This window comes from Cyprinus carpio, chromosome B10 (genome assembly GCF_018340385.1).
Source record: "Cyprinus carpio isolate SPL01 chromosome B10, ASM1834038v1, whole genome shotgun sequence".
Lineage (NCBI taxonomy): Eukaryota > Metazoa > Chordata > Actinopteri > Cypriniformes > Cyprinidae > Cyprinus > Cyprinus carpio.
Window position 1 is genome coordinate 19,765,894 of NC_056606.1, and position 21,069 is coordinate 19,786,962.

At 35.4% G+C, this 21,069-nt stretch overlaps 1 protein-coding gene across 2 annotated transcripts in view; it reads right to left on the reverse strand.

Annotated features, from left to right (window-relative positions):
• The window catches only part of LOC109060854 (single-stranded DNA-binding protein 2-like), a 65,837-nt gene that overhangs the window by 20,307 nt on the left and 24,461 nt on the right, over positions 1-21,069 (reverse strand). For both annotated transcript variants that reach the window (XM_042733098.1, XM_042733097.1), the window contains exon 4: positions 20,953-21,037. In XM_042733098.1, the coding sequence (XP_042589032.1) occupies positions 20,953-21,037 (85 nt within the window). The remainder of the gene's footprint in view (positions 1-20,952; positions 21,038-21,069) is intronic.

A 21,069-nucleotide genomic window follows, 5' to 3' on the forward strand; every position in this document is an offset into this window, starting at 1 on the left:
ATTCCAGTTTTGCAGAATGTCCTAAATAGGATGACACTGTCAAGATGAAGGCACTATATATCATAAATATAAATTAGAGTGAATTAATTACAATGAATAAAAAATACCAACAAATAAATAGTATAAATGATTTAATTGGAATAATATTAAATACTCAATACTATTTTATTGTGTTACATTTTTGTCAAATACAAAACATTATTTATAATTAAAAATTAATAATGAAAACAATAAATATAAATATTTAAATATATATATATATATATATATATAAATACAAAACATTATATATATATATATATATGAAGAGTTTGTTTCCAAATGTGATAAACTGCATTTTTTTAAAAAAATTGCATTTCCCCCAAAATCAGAATTGTATCTGGTCAGTATTGAAAAGTATATTTTTAATTTCACGCAAAATGTGATATTTGCAGAGTTATTAGGTCATGTTTTTTCCAAACCGTGACAAATGCCAGTCTCCCTTTTTTGCAGAATTCGATATATCCGCTCAACCAATCACAGCGCACCATTCCACGCACTCTAGACAGTAATAGCGGCGCTTTGAATACACACGGCATCCTAGTTTTCCTCATCTACTTTGTACTTCGTGATCAACGAACAAGGGCTGCATGATAAATCGCATGTGATTGCCATGCCCATCTCGTCAGTAAAGCTGATTCTGTGATTATTAGGACCGGTAAATCTCCATCACATGCTTTCAGATGGAAATTATTCAGATGCATTTAATACACAGAGCCGCAGATCACTGACAAGCTACACTATATCGCGTTCATTAGATGAATCCCATTCGATTATGAACACGATATTGCGTAGCTTGTCAGTGTTAGTTTTTTAACAAACATACCACTAGTCAACTAAATGAATGTAACATGGCAAAGATGAATGCACTTTTGGAAGCTGAATGTAAGGGAAATGTCATTTTGGAATTTCTGTGGTCTGTGATATTGTTGTTCATGTTCTTGTTCATGATGAAATTTTATTTTATTGTTGTAATAAATTTATAGCTTTAACAAGACGACCTGTTGAATTTATGTTGGAAGCGATGAATGATGAATGTATTTTTAGTCCAGTGCCTGTATATAAGATTAGTATTGACCAAGTTCAGAGGCTGTCATATGTGGATCAACTTACTATGTTGTGTATTTTCATCAGCTTCAATATAAAAAAAAACCTTTCAGATTCAATGGATTTATTGCATTTTGAGAATTTTATTTTTTTTTATTATAAATCTTTGAAAATCAAAATCTGGATTTGAATTTTTAATGTTATTATAACCTAAAGATGCTATGTGAAAGTTTGAAACAGAAAATAGTGGTTTTTATCTTGCCACTTTCTTGGTAAAGAAAACATTTTTACTCAAATCAATCAAAATGGATTTATTGCATTTTTGAACCAAACTCTTCATATGTATATATATTAGGACTGTCTATCTATAAAAATATGTAATTGTGATTAATTGCATGATTGCCATGAGTTAACTCGCGACTAATCCCAATTTAATTGCACATTTTTATCTGTTCTAAATGTACGTTAAATTAATACTTTTCAAGTTTTTAATACACTAATCAGCATGGGCATGGATGCTTTATGCGAATGTACTGTATGTTTACTAGTAAAATCATACTCAACAGAGCATGAAGACTAGACATGTTTCAAATGTCATAGATGTTTTACTGTTTCTGTTGTCAGACAACAGAATAAATATGAAATAGTGACTTAAACGCGACCCATTAAGATTACATAACCAGATCTCCCTTCCAAGATGTTAATCTGCACAAAAATCCTGATAATCGAGCCGTCGTCTGATGAAATCAAATACACATAAGATAAACACAATAGCTGTGCTGTGATTTCAGCTATACTTGCATGTTACATTAATATCTGTTTTAACTGAAAGGCTCCTCTCAGCTGCTCGCTGAACAATGCAGATGCACAGAGAGAGAAAGAGGTGTGTGTGCGTGCTGGGAAAGCAAGACCTCACACTCTCGCGGCAGTGCCAGCAACTCTCAGAAACTAAGTAAGTTTGGGCAAACCCTAAAGAATTGTTGCTAGGCGCTTTTTTGAAAGAAAAATAAAATATTTTTATCATTTGTCTTTTTAGTATATTAAGTTATATAATCAGATTACTTTTTTAAGTAACTAGTAAAGTAATGCAATACTTTTACATTTACAACTAAATATCTGAGTTACTTTGTTTTCCCATTTCTCACTGACAGCTCTCCTGTCCCTGTGTTGAGAGAAATTGGGAATGAGGTGAAGAGGCAGAGGCACTTCCTTCAGCCTGAGGCTTATTCATTTCACTTTTGGTGTGAAAGGCCATTAGAGTTGGCAAAAATAGAACTTTTTTTTTTTTTTATTAAAAAAGAAATAAAGTCCAGCCCAGGTGACAAAAAAAAACAAAAAAAAAAAAAACGCAAAAGTAACGTAATGCTGAAATTTCAATAAAAAGTAATTAAATACCGCAATTAGTTACTTTTTCATGGAGTAATGCAGTATAGTAATACATTACTTTTAAAAGTTACTTTCCAACAATTTTTTAATTGAATGGTTGAAACATTATTATTAATGTATTCATTTTTTGGTGAACTATTCCTTTAAGATAAAAAACAAACATTATATGTACCTTGTAAAAATGTAAAAAACCAAAAACAAACAAACAAACAAACAAACAAACAAACAAAAAAACAGCAAAAGCAAACAATCAATGTAAACAGCAATAAACAAGCACTTAAGATGTAGCGTGGGTGCAAATAATACTTGCCCCACCTATTGTAAACCTACCACCTTTTGGCAAAGGCATTTGTATTATGAATTATTGAGTGGTTACTTTTCAGGGACTACAGTTACTGTTTGGCTCAGTGGCACCTTGGGTTTAATTCATCCGTTTCTTAAGTCTTCAGTTAAGTGTAATGGGCCTGTAAGCTTTACATTCTTGCAACAGAGAGCCTGATGTGCCGGGTGTAATAACACCATTCTTGGAATTGTGAGGGAACTGATAAAATGCACATCCTGCTGGGAGTTTATTTAAGAGAAGACAGAAAAGGATTAAAACAGCGTGGCTTGACGCATATTCGGCATGCCGGGTATAGCTTAACAGCTATTTAAGCACAGGTTTAGCTTTAAAACCTGTCAACAGCAGCACAGATCTCATTGGTGAATGCTGTTTGGCAGAGCAGTTATGGGTACCACAATCGTTTGAGCTTCTAGTACTGCGGTCGTTCGAGCTTGTCCGTACGCCAGACCCTTGCCATCAATTTGCAGGTCCGTCCTCCTGTGTCCAGTCTGCGAATGGTAATTAAAGGACTTCTGACAATTAACAAGTCAACTGTCTGCCGCGAGAGTCCCTCCACCTGTGCTGCCCACTTGATTCCTGGTGGTTATGGAGTGTGTTCCCGATTAGCACTGATTAATGAAATCAATTACCTGCGACAGGGAGTGAGAATGAGTGACTGGAGAGTGCTGGACTGCTAACGGACGGTCCACTATCAATATCAGAGACACACATAACTCATCAGTGTTACTTGTGGGCACTTATTTGTGCTGATCACTGACCAGTTTGTCATCAAAACTCTGGTACAAATTGCATAACCCCAGTTTGAAAAAAAAAAAAAAAAAAAAAACAAATAAAAAAACAAAGTAGCATTTTGAATTTGCTAGAAAAAGTAGTTGTATTTGCTAGTCAAATGAGCTGTGGTCTCTCTGCTGAAAAATATTGTTGGTAGCATCACTATCTTTAGTTAGTCACTCCATAAAGCTGTTACGGCAAGCTATGTTTTGTGTAAACTGTAATATAGTGTGTTAAAAAAGCAAAACAACAAATGTTATGGAGAGTGTCAAAGTGTGGAGCTTCAAACTAATCCAGCCAAGAAATTTGGATATAAAGTAATTAATTAAAAACACTTTTTTTTCCCTCATTACTGTTCCCATTTAGTAGTTTGGGAACATTGGATGCAGCCTGCCATGAACATCCATCTGTTACTGCAAAAAACGGCAAACCACAATATATTAGCAACTGAATTGCTTGTAGAAGTGACTAACATGAGAAAAACACACAAATACCTCCCCATGATGCACCTGGGGTCAGTTAAGGACTTTTAGAGATTTGAGGTCCACTCTGCAATCCTCAAATCAAGCCTCTTAAAGGGAATAGCACACAGTCTGGGTCACCAGCATGGGGTCCTGGGACGGGATGAAGGGGCTAATGGTTACCCCACTGCACTTCCCCAGGAGGCAAATCCGCTACAGGGAACAGTATTAAGCATCCCGTTCTGGCAGGCCAGCGTCGGTGCCAGCTCTGCTGTATGAGTGGACAAACATTTGGAATGGAAATTTCTCCTGGGAAGCCGACAATGCTGCTGGTCTGAAGTCTGTTCCGTCTTTGTTTTGGCAGGAGTGCTCGACGCACATTTGTCAACGTTCTCCGATGCCTTTGCAGTGACGATTAACGGCTCAGATCGGAATAAAGATGCGATTACTGCGAGAACTCCTCCTGCTGTTCTGTGTTGACATTGTATCTGCTCTGAGGTTCATTCAAGCTGAATGTATAAAGTTCATCTGAGCTCATATTCACATACAGAGAGAGAAAAAAAATCTAAAGTACTTTGTGATGTACTCTTATGTTCACAACCTAAAAACATTAATATTTTACTATCTCAGGGCTCAATCATATCATTTGCCTTATTGGTCTAGCACAATATCTGTTTATTTATTTTCATTTTTTTTATTTAGTTTTTTTTTCATGAGCATGCTTTTTTAGACTGCAAAGCTAAAGACTCGGTTTGCTGTGATATTTGGCTGTGAATTTGGCTTGCCAACTTTTTATACTTAAAGATTTTATACTTATAACTCAATTTTATATTCATTTGCTCACCCTCTGGTTGTTTCTAATCTCTTAAGTTTCTTTCATCCGTTAAGCATAAAAGATGATATTTTAAAGAACGTTGGCAAGCAAGGAGTTGCTGGTAGCCATTGACTTCCACAGAATTTTTTCCCTACTATGGAGGTCAATTGCTAAAAAAAACTGTTTGCTTTCCAACATTCTTCAGAATATTTTCTTTTGGGTTCAGGAGGAAACAGGAAACAGAAATTTACAGATTTGAAACAACTTCAGGTTGAGTAAATGAGGAAAAATTTTGGGTGAAGTCATTTTAAAGGTAAAACGATCTTACTGGCTCACATAGAGTTTTTTTTTTTTTAATTCAAAGAATGTATAGTTTCAGTAGTATCAGTAAGAATGGGTTGATAATTACAAAATTAGTTGATGAATTTATTCCTTTATCATTATAGTAATTATCTGATTTTCAACAATTGCAAATCATTGTTGCAAACTGTCTTTATAAAGAAAAAAACAACATATATATTTATGTGTGTGTTTTTTTAATATTTATTCTATTTCTATATTTTCGTTCTGTTCTGAAATTTTGCTCATTATATCAAAGTGAATTTAAACATTTCTCATCACATTCTTCCAAGCTGATTTTTTTAAAAATATGTTTAAAAACACATTAAATAATACAAAAAATATTTTATTTAAAACTTAAAATTAGAAACATACAAATTAATTAAAATTACACATAAATATAAATTAAAATAATAATAATAATAAAAACATTTTAATTGCTTGTATTAGTGCCAGTAAAAATGTTGGCAAAGCAAGTAGAAATCTTCAGGGAAATACTGTTAAATCCCTGATATGACCATCCGTGTTTACATAAAAACACAAATACCGTATTCATCAGCTTTAGTGGAGGCGTTGTTAATCATTTATCTGAAGAGGTTAGCCATTCATAACAGAGATTATTAAATGGTACAGTAGCCAAAACAGCCTGTTTATTTCTAAGGGTCAGACAGAAGGTGAAAAATAGTCATGTTAAACCAAAACTTGCTAAAAAAAAAAAAATGCTGCATAATTAAATAAATATGTAGTAAAATAGTGCCCATGAACAGAATCTAAAGGTGCAGTAAACCTCTGTCCTATTTGGACCATTATACTGCATGTCAACAGTCATAAGCCAATTGTTATCAAATACCCAACTGACAACAGGAAACTTTTTGGAATGAGAAACTAGATGACAACATGATGGCTAAATATACCCACTTCCTGCACCGGAGACACATTTGCAGCCATTTTCAGCTAAAAAACAGCTAAAGTAAAACATATGTGTTATAACTTAATAGATGCATTTTTCATTTTCAGTTTTTGTCCGGTTGCTAATTGGTTGGTAATGTGTTCTAGACCTTAGATATGATTTATTTGTCCTTTTTTTATTAATAGTAACAGTGATGCTGGATTGCTATTGACTGTAAATGATGATCGTACTTAAAATATAATTATGCACTTCAGTTGAACATACTACAAACGACCAATAAAAACGATTACAAGTGCCATTAAAAACATACCTTCACATCATAACATGGATTCCCAACAAAACTGAATAGATGTATTATGAATCACCGATCCCCTTACACAAGCATATTTCCTATCGATGGTGCGCTAATGTGCATCCATCAGACAATATGTCAGTCGTGGGATTTGGTGATGTCATGGTGTTTCAGGGAAGTGAAGGCTAAGACAGAGCCGCATACTTAAATGGCACAAGCCCAAGCTGCTAACAATCACATCAGGTCCTCATTTCAAAGCCCAGATGAAAAAAAAGGTTGCCTAGGAAACAGCTCCAGTGCACTGCACCTCCCTGGAGGTCCACCAACGCTAGACGAGGAATGAGATCCAAGCTCTCGCCAGGAATAAACCGCACTGTGTCGAAACTCCTCCATCCGACTAGAGCAATTACAGCCGACTATTACAGTATCGTCTGCACGTTGACATGTCACACGCGTGACCACAACAAAGCCGACGTGTGGTTTCTGACAACATGAGCCACTCGTTGTGGCTTCCATTCCAATTGCTTTGTGGTCAGTAGGAGGTTGATGAAGGGTGAACTCTGAGAAACCACACAAGAAATAAAAATCACAAATTAGACGTCTTTAATATCTCAATTGTTTCTCCTAAACGAAATGGAGAGCAAACTGAAACCCTCAGATGTTTTCTTGAGGACCAAGATCTCAATACTCCTTTGGGGTTTCAATAGATGCCTCAATAATATCTCATTCTGTGCACAGATATCTCAATATAAACTCACATATTTCTCTGAAACGCAGACAGAAGCCCTCCTACTTCTCAGATGTTTCTCCTGAGAAAGAACCCTCAATAACTTTACATTTGTGTTCTTTAAAGCTTCATAAGCATTATAGGTCTCAATGCAATCACATCTGAGAACCAACATAAAAAAAAATTTGATTTATTTACATCTCAACTGGTTCTTCTGAAAAAGAGTAAATTGAGACACAACAGCTTTTTGGCATTATTATTACGTTGATTACAAAATTCCGTTTCTTGGAAAATCTAGTAATCAAGCTATAAATTAAATAAAATAAAAATACTAATATTATTATTGATGTCAAATATGTCTCAACAAAAGACAAATCTGTAAAGGTGATCTGCGAAGCTGGCTTCAGAATTTTCTTTAATGAGGGGTAAAAAATAAAATAAAATAAAAAATAAAATTGCTAATGTGACCGTACCTTCACTATACATCAACAACTGTCTCATTTTTATTTTTTAGGACAAACATCTGAGATAAAGGTGATATTTAAGAGTATAACTGAAGGGTGTGTCCTCTGGCACCAACTACTACAGAGGCCATGTGGGGTGACAGAAGGGTGGTTCCTTTGGGTGGGGTCGGCTTGCGCTCAACTGAAAATGTCATGCTCTTCACATACGCCCCTCCTAGATGATTAACCTCATGTAGACCTCAGTTTTAACTCTTCAGATTCTAACCTGACTTCAGGCCTCAAGAAGACAGGTATTCAGTCCAGCAGATGCCCCATAGTCAGCAAATGGGCCCGTCCCGTTCTCTGCAGCATGAGCTCATGGTGCTCTTGTGGCTTGTGGGTCTGGCCACGTCTGCATGGCAGGGCTGTGTCATCTTCGGCGCCAGCATGAATGTGCACTCCAGTGTTTTATCAGTTCATCAGAGGTCTGGATGCGGCTCAAGGACTCCCTTACTGCTGCCGGCCTGTAAAACTGCTCCCGTAAATATCATTAACTCTTAGATATGCCTCCTCTTTCTCAGTTTATACATGTGAGTGTGAATAAAGTAGCACCCTGTGGAAAACTTTATTGCTCAGAGATTGCGCTTTCATAGCTTAGCAGACTTAACATATTTATCATAATTCTTTCACATAACATTTTTAGGAGTAATTAAAGTAATCACAAATGAGGCAACTGCTCACATACAGTACAGATTTGGAGCCATAAAATTTAACATAGACTGCACTGATTATATTATTTAGTCTAAGAACAATTTGATTAGAAATGTTAGTTTAAATTAAGATCTAAAAATAAACAAACAAACAAATAGATAAATAAATAAATAATGTGTCTCAGTAGAAAACTGATGCTGTCTTTTATTTTTTCTTTCCTATTAAGTTTAAATAGAAAATAAAATTAGTAGTAATGACACGTGTGTCACATATAGAGACAAACCTGTAAAGATGGCTTTTGATTTTTCTTTCCTATGGGGTTTAAAATAAGTTAAGAAACTTAAAAGCTCTCCATTTGCTCTTTATTTAAACCTCATTTCTGTCATGGAGAAACAATTCAAACATTATATGAAGGAGATTTCATTTATGGTTTTTCTTCTCATGGTACATTCTTATTTTTTCTAAATGAAGTCTGACCAAACCATTAAACAGCATACAAAAAGTAAGATGAACTGATTGTAATAGTTTATTTTCTATAGAGGGAAAAACAGAGCTGCAATTGTGTTACTGAAAGTACAGAAGTCTAGACAGAGAACAGCTCATTTCCAGGGCACATGCTGCAGGAATGGAGCATTGACTGGAACAGACTAGAATTGTATCTGTGACAGAATGCCAGATTACTTAGATTGTAGATTAGAAGTAAATGAGTGCAGCTGGAAAAAGGGCTGTTTCTAATGTGAACACAAACCACAGCACCTGCCAGCAGCCCATCTTTACCACTGAACACAGCAGCGCTGCGACTGCCAGAAACACCAACTTCAGCAAGCCACAGCGATATTGCAATTAATGCCAAAGTTCCTTACGATGTCATCAGTGATGCATCGAACATCGGGGAAGTCTTGGCCTAATGGTTAGAGAGTCAGACTCGTAATCCAAAGGTTGCAAGTTCGAGTCGGCAGGAATTGTGAGTGGGAGGAGTGAATGTACAGCACTTTCTCCACCCTCAATACTACGACTGAGGTGCCCTTGAGCAAGGCACTGAACCCCCAACTGCTCCCCGGGTGCCGGAGCATAAATGGATGCCCACTGCTCCGGGTGTGTGTTCACGGTGTGTGTGTGTGTGTGTTCACTGCTGTGTGTGTGCAATTTGGATAGGTTAAATGCAGAGCACTAATTCCTAGTATGGGTCACCATACTTGGCTGTATGTCACGTCACCTTTTTTTTTTTACTCCGTAGCAACCGCACAGAACACCCTAGAAACCACAAAGAAATACACTATAAACCAGCAAACGGCATCACAACCACCTACAATGCAATGTAAAAAATACTGAATGTAAAGAATATGTCTGATTTATTATATTATCTGTGCTATTCTTAAAAAGTACTTGTTATAGCACTTGCGTATCATTGCTCTTTTGTTGATTTTGATTGCTTCCATTTCCTCATTTGTAAGTCGCTTTGGATAAAAGCATCGGCTAAATGACTAAATGTAAATGTAAGTTTACATCTTGCAATTCTGAGTTTATTTTTTTTCTCAGAATTCTGAGTTTGATGCAATTCTTTTTTTTTTCGCTATAGAATAAAAAAAATAAAAAAAAAAGCTAACTGCAACTTTTAATCTCAGAATTCTGACTTTTTTTCTCGCAATGGCGAGTTTATGTATCACTATTTGCATTTGATATTGTTTTTATCAGACTTGTAAGTTTAGATTTTGCAATTATTAGTTTTTTTTCTAAATTGTGAGATAGAAGCTCAGAATTGCAAGACAAAAAGTCACAATTAATTTATTTTTATACCGTGGTGGAAACAGGCTTCCAGTTTCTTCAGATTGATTGATTGAATTTCTTTCAAGCTGGCAAAGATGACCAGACACTTTTTTTGCTCTTTGAGGAGAAAGGAAAAAAAGAAATCGCTGTGTCACTGGCCTGATATTCAGACAGACTGATCTATCAAAGAGAGCATAGCCTCAGAAATACACAATCATTACATCCACGTCTCTCCCAATCCCTCCCATGAGGCTCTGCTGATCCGAGGTGTATCCGACTCTGTAATAACCCTGGTGAGGTGGAGAGAGAGAGAGAGAGGCCAGACCCAGCCAAAGGTGACATTAAAACAAAAGAGCGCATAAAAATATGGACATCCCCAAACATGCTCAAATCTGACAACAGACACGTAGTATTGTGTTTAATACACACACACTCACATGGTTATATAAAGGTGCGTAAACACGATTTGTCTGCAAATTCCCTGGATTACGGCAGATGATGTACTTCCCTAACATGCTGAGGAGAGCATGACAGGTCAGGCGTGAAACTTGGCAAATTCACACTAGTAAAAAAACAAACTGATCAGAAGTTTATCTATAGACTGCCTAACTGCATGACACATGAATATTCCTACACCAAAAACAAAAATGAGAGAAACAAAACTGTGACAGAGTTGCATAAATGATATGATCCTGTAAGTGATGCAATAACTTGCACTGTTGGTCGCCAATAACCAAGGATAAAACAGCATACAACTGTTGTATAATAGTATAAAACATATTCAGTTGTTATAGCAAACAAGGAAATTCAATTAAAATAATAATTAAAAAATCATAATAAATGTTAAATAAAATTTTAAATAAAAATAATGATACATTTCCAATAAAAATGACTAATATTACTTTAAAAACAAAACAAAATAGACATATATATAATTAAAAAAGGTAAATAAAATAGTTCTATACATAAATACATTAAAAATATCATTTTAGAAACAACTATAATATAAATTATTTATAAAACAAATGTAAAATAAAACGATACTATACATAAATAATATACAAATAATAAAATGTTAGAAATAAAAGACATTTTTTAAATAATAATAAAGTAAATGTTAAACAAAAATAATACTCTATGTAAATAGTACAAAAATAAGAATATCATTTTAGATTCAATGCAAAAATTAAGAATATACATTTAGAAGCAAAATAAAAAATATAATTTAAAAATAAGGGGAAAAAAATAAACATTTCTAAAAATGATTTTCAAAATATCTAAAAATGATTTGTGGCTGGTATTTTCTGTCTTGACCTGCTACTGCTTTTGGCAGAAGTAGCAAACAGCTAATTTTAGACCGTGCATACAAACCAAGCACAAGTACAACAATAAACACTTGATTTAATAATTCGACTAAAAAAAAGCATCATTGATGCAGACTTAGTAAATGCATGTTATTAAGGCAGCAGTTATGGATTGTTTAAAGGCATTTTTGTGCCTGTGCGTCATGCTACGACTCCGGCGACTCAAAGTGCCGCGACGTACTGATGTCATTATGATCATGTTCATGTCATAATCATAACACTCATCAATGGAAATCTGTTCAGTGTCATATCCTGCTTTGATTAATATGCAGAACCTCACTAATTGGATGCCTAATTAATTCAGCAGGGCCTCCTGGAGATGTTTTGGGGCGACGCACAAAAGATGCCTTGAATAGCATGCTGTCAGATGCACCGTCATTAAATCGCAGATAGCCGAAGGATATAAAAGTCATTCCAAACAAACAAATTCAAGACATCAAATGTTGATAAATACTTAATATGCTTAAAGATAATAAAACTAGATTTTAAAAGTAAATGGGGTCTGATAAAAGATGATGTTTTGGGGTTTGTTCAAATTTCTAATCCAAAGTATGAACAAACATGACTAACAAGTACTAAATAACTCTGCAAAAGCGAGGTTCAGTCAAAACAAATTGCATCAAAACTGCCTTTTGGTTTTAAGGACTGTATCATATTGAAAGTATTTAATTATGGAAAGTGAGTCTTAGAGGAACCAATGGTGTTATTGGATGCAAATTTATTCAAAGCATATGCAAAATTATGAACTCCTATCTATCGACTTCTCATCTCTCTATTCCACTTCAGCTCACGTTAGGAGGTGTAGCCGGAGAAGATTCAGTGAAGTGGGGATTTTATTTGATATATTTTGCCTTAATTCTCCATTTCTGGGGGAGCTCTTGCTTCCGAAACATTAAAAATAAATCTTCTTCACCACTGAAAGAAGAAAAAAAAAATTAGAGAGGGAAGAAAAGACCACCTGCATCTCCCAAATCCCATTCGGCATCCCTATCCTGCATTATGAAGGAGCTTGTCAGGCAGCGAATGGCCGTCTGCCTCCTCTTCCTCAGCCTGCCGACTCGCTGCTCATTCATCATTTACACAGGCAGAGGCAGCTGAAGCTCAAATACTGACTCGCTGCCTCACACCGCCAACCCACACCACACATACAGCACTGCAGCAAAAGTTTCAGAGCTTCTTCGGCTTAGAAAACATTACAGCAACAAACTAAAACTCGAGAAAGTTCAAAATCATTCATTTAAAATAGAGCAAGTAGGGTTGTCGACATTCTAAATACAAATTTGGATACCACAATGTCATCTAATATAGATTTAAATCAGTGTTGTTATTGTTAAATTAAAAAATAAAAATAAAAATTGGGGTGATTGAAAAATACAATTAAATATAAAATAATTAGATTTTAATTGCTTAAAATTCTCTAACAAATTAGAAGAGTTGCTCTTATAAACTAATAAAAATGGCAAAAACATAACATTACTAGAACTAAAATTAAAATGAAAACAACTTAATTCAAAATTAATAAAACATTTGAAAACTATTTCAACATTAATAAATACTATATTATATATACTATAAATAAATAATCACTAAAATAATACTATACTATTACAATACTACGGGAATTTTTTTTTACTACAGACAATACTGTTTTAGTACTGACTTGCGCCAAAGTAACCATACATTTTTAAATTACAAGATTTTGTGGCATAGTTTGAGTAACATTTAAGCCATTTAGCAGTCACCCTTTTTCATGAAGCTGAGCATATGCTGAATTTCAGAGCGTGCGATCAGACATAAAGATGAAATGCATATCTGCCATCGTGTGTGACAATCGCATCTGATGCATAATGCCAAGAGAGGAAGAACATTTGTAATGCAGAAAGCATTTTAACAACAATCAAAAGAAAGTGAGGCCATTCGGAAATCGTATTACAAGGGTGGCCGTGCACTCAAAGCAAATGTGTCCGAAACGCGTGGCTCGGAACAGGCGGTTTTTTTTAGTCTTAATCCAGTTAAAATCACGGCAACATGAGCCCAACAGGAAACCGGGAGCAATTCAATCTTCAATTCTCCTGCTTATTAGGAAGCTGAGTGCTGGCTAGCGTAGAGCTTAGTGATGCACCAGAGAACAGGGCCACACAAACAGCTGAACCCAGAGACGGTGAGCTGAATGCTGGGTAAACATCGGTGATGAACAGCCTCCTTCAAGAAGCTCCAGATTGGAGGTGCGGAAAGAGAAAACGCCAAAGCTTATCCCAAGTCTCGTCTGTCCCTTTCCCAAAGCCCACGACAAAGAAAGCAGCCATGAATACTGTGGAGGCCGATCTTCCTGCCAGACTTTAATCCATGGAGAAAAAACCCGATGAGGATGCTTGGGGCAAAGAGGCGGCACGTCGACTTTGATCTGTGCAGAAGTTGACTTTATTGTGGGGTTTTTGAAAGCTTGCCGTCTCTCTGTGGTTTGAGCAGCCAGCTGTTTAAGACGAGAGGAAACCTCACAGAATCTAAACTCAAAGGGATGCTGAAAACTTGGGAGTGATGGTGCCGATCCAAACCATATATGATTTACATACTTCAAAAGCAGATTGTAAGAGGTTTAACACGCACTATATTCGTCCAAATCCAGACACAGTCTGCATAAATGTGACAAGCATCAAATCCCCATGGCTTGCACACTCCTGACACTTTTTATCTACAGAACAGAAGAACGAGGACAGAAAATAATAGGCAAACCAAAGAGAGGATTTCCCAAATGAGCACCACAGCTCAATGTGTCCTGAACTGTCAGGCCATGGATCCAGCACCATTCTGGCACTGCTAGCATGAACCATTTACGGTGGTCTGGGAAAAGAAAACGGATGTAAAGGATGTATAATGATTATTTGTAGCAAAATGTTTGGTCGCAGTGTATTTAAACTTATCAAGATTGTGTCATTCAGAATCGGACTGAGACTGTTTTAAATTCAGCTCCTGAATTTGAATTGAATTTGTATTGAGGTAGCAAACAAGACGCAGACTTGCAAATTGAATTTGAATTTAAGGGAAAGTTCACCAAAAAAAGTCAAATTCATTCATTCATACATTTGCTCACCCTCAAGTTGTTTCTTTCTTTTGTTGAACACAAAATGTAGGTACCCAGACAGTTAATGGTAGCCATTGGCTTCTATAGTCAGGGGTGCACATAATTTTTTCAGCCTGGTTCAGCCTTCAGTTTTTTCAGATATGAGAATCTGGAGATTTGGTTTGGTCCTCACACAGCGGCACATGGTGTGACCCATCAAATATAACTATAAAAAATAAATTAATAATAGTGATAACATTATTGCACTTCATTTCGTTTTTTTGTTGTTGTTTTTTTATTAAAAAATAATAAACTAAATAATAAAGTGTGATAATACTATTTTATTTTAAAATAGATATCGAGTATTAAATACAAATACAATTATTTTATAGTAAATTTACAAATAAAATGCTATTATTATTATTTATTTAATTTAAACCTTAATTATTATTTTTAATTTGAATTATTTAAATTTTTCATTTTCAAACTTAAAATCAGCAAGCTTTTATTTTGGCGCGTGGCTGCAAGTAAGTATATGCACTTCCGGGTTTAGCGCTGCTGATTTTTGTAGAGCGTCAGAAAATTAAATGTTACAGTTTTGCATTGTGCGTTAGTGGGTAGCCTGGATTTACATTTAGTATTTAGCTAAAGATCATAAAGATTTATGCTTTCAGTTTGAATAGAGATCTTATTCTGTACAGTTTGTCGATCTAAAATGGTAATTGTGCATTAACAGTTGTCAACCATGTCAGTACTCAAATGCGCGCTCTGAACTAATTTACACAGCGCATTTCTTATTTTGGTCGTGCATGCGGACCTGCAGACCACTTATGTGCACCCCTGTCTATAGTATTTTCTTTGCATACAATGGAAGTCAATGACCGTCATGACATAAACACTTATTTCAGATGATCCACCGTCACTTAAGGAATAAGCTCCCCTATCGGTTATATGAATGTGGTCAATCAATGGAAAACCAAATTAGGTTTCCAAAGATCACATTTTGTTGGGGTTGGAAGTAAAAACCGTTTCTATTTTGAGCATTAGCAAGTTCATGTTACATATCCCAATCGACTTTACTATCATGATATAACCATGGGAATGCACACCAGGATGAATATAGGTTATATTAATGTGCTAATAATGAATGAAACGGGGGATGCCAGGCTCCTTTTCTCTCTGGTCTGGCCTCGGCACAGGACATGTCTTCTGCTAGCTCGAGTGAAGCACACCCACGAGCAACAACAGTATCATGAGCATCCCAGAGCCTGTTTCTAGATATGACAACCACACACTTGGCTCTTATCGCAGAAAGGAAACCAGCGCCAGCGTCCTTATGGGACATTAGTCTTGAGCAGATCGCATTAAACCCTTATATCTGCCTAAGGATCAATTAGCATTGCATTCAACAGCACTCGCAGGGCCCTCGGAGTGCATTAGAACTCCCCGACAGCCCAAACGAACACAGTGACACGGTGTAATGAGGGAGAACAGACTCGGCTGGCATGTCCGTGTATGGTTTTATACAAACTCCATTAACGTGACCACCGACAGAGAAGTCATTATGCTGAAAATGAACTGATGCAAGGCAGGCCGAGGCCGGGGCCGGGTCAAAGACCGCAGCTATGGAGGAAGCCATCCGAGGGCAAAAAGCAGATGCCACCCTGTGACTTCATGTTCAAAAAATGCCATACCACTATACTAACCATACTATTTTTGCTGTGTAAGTATGAAGTTTTCAATATGCACTGGAAAAAAACAACAACAGCATCTTGCTAAATATCTGCATATGAAAATCATATTGATTTGGAATGACAAATGCAGATTTTTTTTATTAATATAATTTAAAAGAGAATAAATATTATACACACACACACACACATATATATATATTTATATATGTATATTTTTTTTTTTATTTTAATTTAAAAGAATACATATATATATTTGTATATGTTGATCATCACATACTATCCTAAAGTATCACATACTAAAAGTATACTGAAAGATTTGCATGGTTAAAAAATGTTTTTAAGCAAATGTTAAAGAATAATATTAATTTGAATGACAAAAAAATCTATTTTATATAAACAAAGTTAAATATATTATATATTTATTATATAAAATATATTTATTTCTGATATAAAAATGAACGACACACTATGAATTGAAAATTCAGAGTTCAAAATGTCATACTACTCATAAGGGGTGTGCCCAACTAAGGATTTTTATAGTCAAATAGGAATCTATAATCTTGCCGATATTCGACTGATAGTCGAATCATATGTTTTGGGGGAGGGGCAAAATACATTACCAAAAGTCAAGTCAGACATTTGACAGTCATAATTACATTAACACACAGGGAAAATGTGTAACGGATGCCTCGCAGATACAAACGGCGTAAATAATATTTTATTTAATAATAATTTATATTTTTGATTAAAAAGATAGTTAACATTAAACGTCAGCGAAACTCTAAGAAATCACTTTTTTTTTTACAATAGTGCTTTCATTATAATATTATGTATATGACAATAGTTATTAATGTTCTGCATTTCTGTTTTGAGGTGCGCGCTGAAGATGACCAGTAGAATGAAGCAGCAGGTTTTTAATCAATGGGATCAATCATTTGTCTCATATAGAATACGCTTCATTATTTTTACAACATAACATTAATATTACGACTTATAGGCTATCTAAAAAAATGCCCCAAATGCACATGAAAATGTCTGCGCCTGTACAGTACATGCAGGACATAAATTACTGAATGAAAAGGCTTTCTGTTACCACATGTAAATGTCTAAAACGTTAGTTTATTTTAGAAATATATCTAACGAACTTCATCTAACTGCAATAAAGCAAAAAAATTACATTTAATGCATGTGTTTAGGAAAGTTAAAAAAAAATTATGACGGGCCATACCATAAAATGATGACAAAATGTAACTTTTTGTAAATAAAAAAAAAAAAAAAAAAAAAAAAAAAATAATATTTTGATTATTTCTAAAATATAAGTGGACCGTAATCAGTTTGAAATCATATAAACTGTTAAGAAACTAAACTGTTGTTTAAACAGTACTACATGGCACTGGCATCTCCAAGATCATGGGTTCAATTCCCAGAGAAAGCAAGTACTGATAAAATGTGCATTTGTTCCCTGAATGCCATGTAAGTCACTTTAGACAAAAGCATCTGCCAAATGCATAAATGCAAATAATCAGTATGCAGTATAGAGTACACACTTCCCAAGTGTGGCACTGAAAACACAGCCAGAGAGAGAAGTGTCCCATCACACTCACGGAGAGAGGTGAAATTTTGACCTTGTCTTGGAAAGTGACCTCTAGGAAGCTCTCTTTGGACGTGTTCTCACTCCCTGAGGGAGGATGAGGAGAGGTGAGAGGGAAGAGATGAGGGCTTTATTCCCTCTTGCTGTGGCTTTTATTCTTAGCACAAAAGCCACGGCGCTGACTCTGGCATGTAGGACGGCACTGCACGTCTGCCTGAGCCTCTGATATCCTCCAAATCAGGATGAGAACAACTCCCCCGTGCAACTTTATTACATTGCTGGGAAAACAAAGTATATGTGCAACACAGTCCAAACAAAATCAAGCAACATCTGCAAGTCGACGTGAAACTGCATTCACAACCTATTTTATTTCAAACGTTACATATTTTGGTATTAAATAGGATATTTAGTCAGAAAAAATGTTTTGGAGGACTGACAATTACACTACTGTTCAAAAGTTCAGGGTCAGTAAGATTATTATTTTTTTTTTAAATGATAAATAAAACTTTTATTTAGCAAGGACGAATTAAATTGATCAAAAGTGAATATATTTATAATGCTACAAAAATGTATATTTAAAAAAGAAAAAGTCAACAAATAATCCTGAAAAAAAGGAAATCTAATTTTCCAAACAATTATTAAATATTTTCAACACTGATAATAATGTTTTTTAACAACAAATTTTAAATTGTAATAATATTTCACAGTATTATTGCTTTACTGTATTTTGTGTGTGTGTGTGTGTGTCTAACAACAGAAACCAAACTTTTGAAAAGTAGTGGCCTAGTGGGTGTATATGAACTGTAAAAAGTCTATTAGGTATTATAATAAAAGTATAGAGTACAGAGTCAGAAAAAGGATTTTTAACATCATATGAAAAGCCTTTACACTTTGATAAAAAAACAGACCACATTAGGAGTAATGCTGAATCATTAACAATAAAAAAACTGAAATGTGTATTTATAAAGCAAACTTCATCAATTTTGAGTTTTTAAAACCGTAGTCATGTGATATGGTGCGTCACAGTTGTAAAGCGCATTTGCTGTACATTGGCAATTAGTCAGAGAAAGCAGGCGATGTATGGGACGGAGATGTTCTCGTTTGAGAATCTCGAGCTCTCTGTAATTACTCGTGTTGTGCCTACACTCCAGACGCTCTCAGAGGAAATTCAGTTAATTGGTGCTGGAAAGAGAAATGAGTTCGGGGCCAAACCAGTGATCTTCGGCATCGCTGCGCTCTTTACTCGTCTTCTAAACTGCGCTTTTGAGGTGCACACAACAACAGACAGCGTTTACATCACTCTCCGAGGTGACACGAGGAAAACTTGAGCTCCTCTGCGCTCTTGTTTAAGAGGCGTAAGGTGACCAGCAGCCCGAGGTACACAGGAAATTGAATCACGCTTCCTTCCTGTAAGTCTCAGCAGCATTTGGTCTTACTCTGAACACTGCAGTGCACAGAATGAAGCCACAACATCACTGCACTGATGCACTGAGGCCTCATGGGAAATACCATTTGCATTGTGTTGCAAATCTCAGATGAGCTGATGAACATCTGCTTGGTCACAGTTCATATATCCATCCATCTCTCCATCTATCTTTCTATCCATCTGTCCATTCATCTATCATCCACCCCTCATCTTTGTAGTGCTCCATCCATCCACGCACCATTTCTTGTGTTCTTTCTTTCTAGCATTCTATCCATCCATCTAAAAAAAGATGGATATCTAAATCCATCTATAAAGATGGATAGATGCATAGATGGATATAACACTAGAAAGATTTCTACTGTAATATCCATCTATGCATCTATCCATCTTTATAGTGTGCTGTCTTTTAGTGTTTTATACATCCATCTTTATAGCATTCAATCCATTTAACCATCTCTTTATCCATCATCCATTCATCTTTCTACCATTTTATACATCCATCCATCTTTCTATTGTTCTGTCTTTCTAGCGTTTTATCCATTCATCTTCCTATCCATCCATCCATTCATCTTTCTAGTGTTCTATCTTTCTAGCATTTTTTAATCTATGCATCCATCAGTTTGTTTAGTTTTACCATCCATCCATCCATCCATCCATCCGTCTTTCTAGTGTTTTATCTTTCTAGTGTTTTATGCATCAATCAATCCATTAATTTTTCTCACAGTTGTCCATCCATCTATCTATCCATTCATCATCCATCCATCTTTCTAGCATTCCATCATCTATCAATGCATCTATTCATCCATCCATCTTTCTAGCATTCTATCCATCTATCATCTATTATTCACTGATCTCTCTATCTTTCTAACATTCTAACATCCATCATCAATCTAACTTTCTAGTGTTCTATCAATCTATCCATCCATCTTTGTAGTGTTTTATCCATCCATCCAACCATCCATCCTTCCATCTTTCTTGTGTTCTATCCATCTATCCATCCATCTATCTCTCCATTCGTCATGCATTCATCTTTCTAGCATTCCATCATCTATCAATGCATCTAATTATCCATCCATCTTTCTAGCTTTCTATTCATCTATCTATCATCTATCATTCATTCATCTCTCTATCTTTCTAGCATTCTAACAATCCATCATCAGTCTAACTTTCTAGTGTTCTATCAATCTATCCAGCCATCTTTGTAGTGTTTTATCCATCCATTCTTCCATCTTTCTTGTGTTCTATCTATCTATCTATCTATCTATCTATCTATCTATCTATCTATCTATCTATCTATCTATCTATCTATCTATCTATCTATCTATCTATCTATCTATCTATCTATCTATCTATCTATCCATCCATCCATCCATCCATTTTTCTAGTGTTCTATTTAGCATTCTATCCATCTATCTTCCCATCTATCATCCATCCATCATCTTTTTCTAGCATTCTGTCCAACCATCTATCTATCTATCTATCTATCTATCTATCTATCTATCTATCTATCTATCTATCTATCTATCTATCTATCTATCTATCTATCTATCTATCTATCTATCTATCACCCATCTATCTTTCTAGTGTTCTATCCATCTATCCATGCATCTATCTTTCTAGCGTTCTAACTTTCCAGGATTCCATCCATCCATCCATCCATCCATCCATCTGTCCATCCATCCATCCATCCATCTGTCCATCCCGGCTCTGAGCTTTAACTACTATGCCACACATTAATCCTTCCATGCAGTGTGAGAGTAACTTACGTAGTCGTGGAATGCCTTGGCTTCACTGGAATGCTCACAGGTTTCTCTCCTTTCAGGTGCCGCACAATATAAATCCCAGAATACACTGCAAATCACACAGAGGTGAATGAAGCAGTT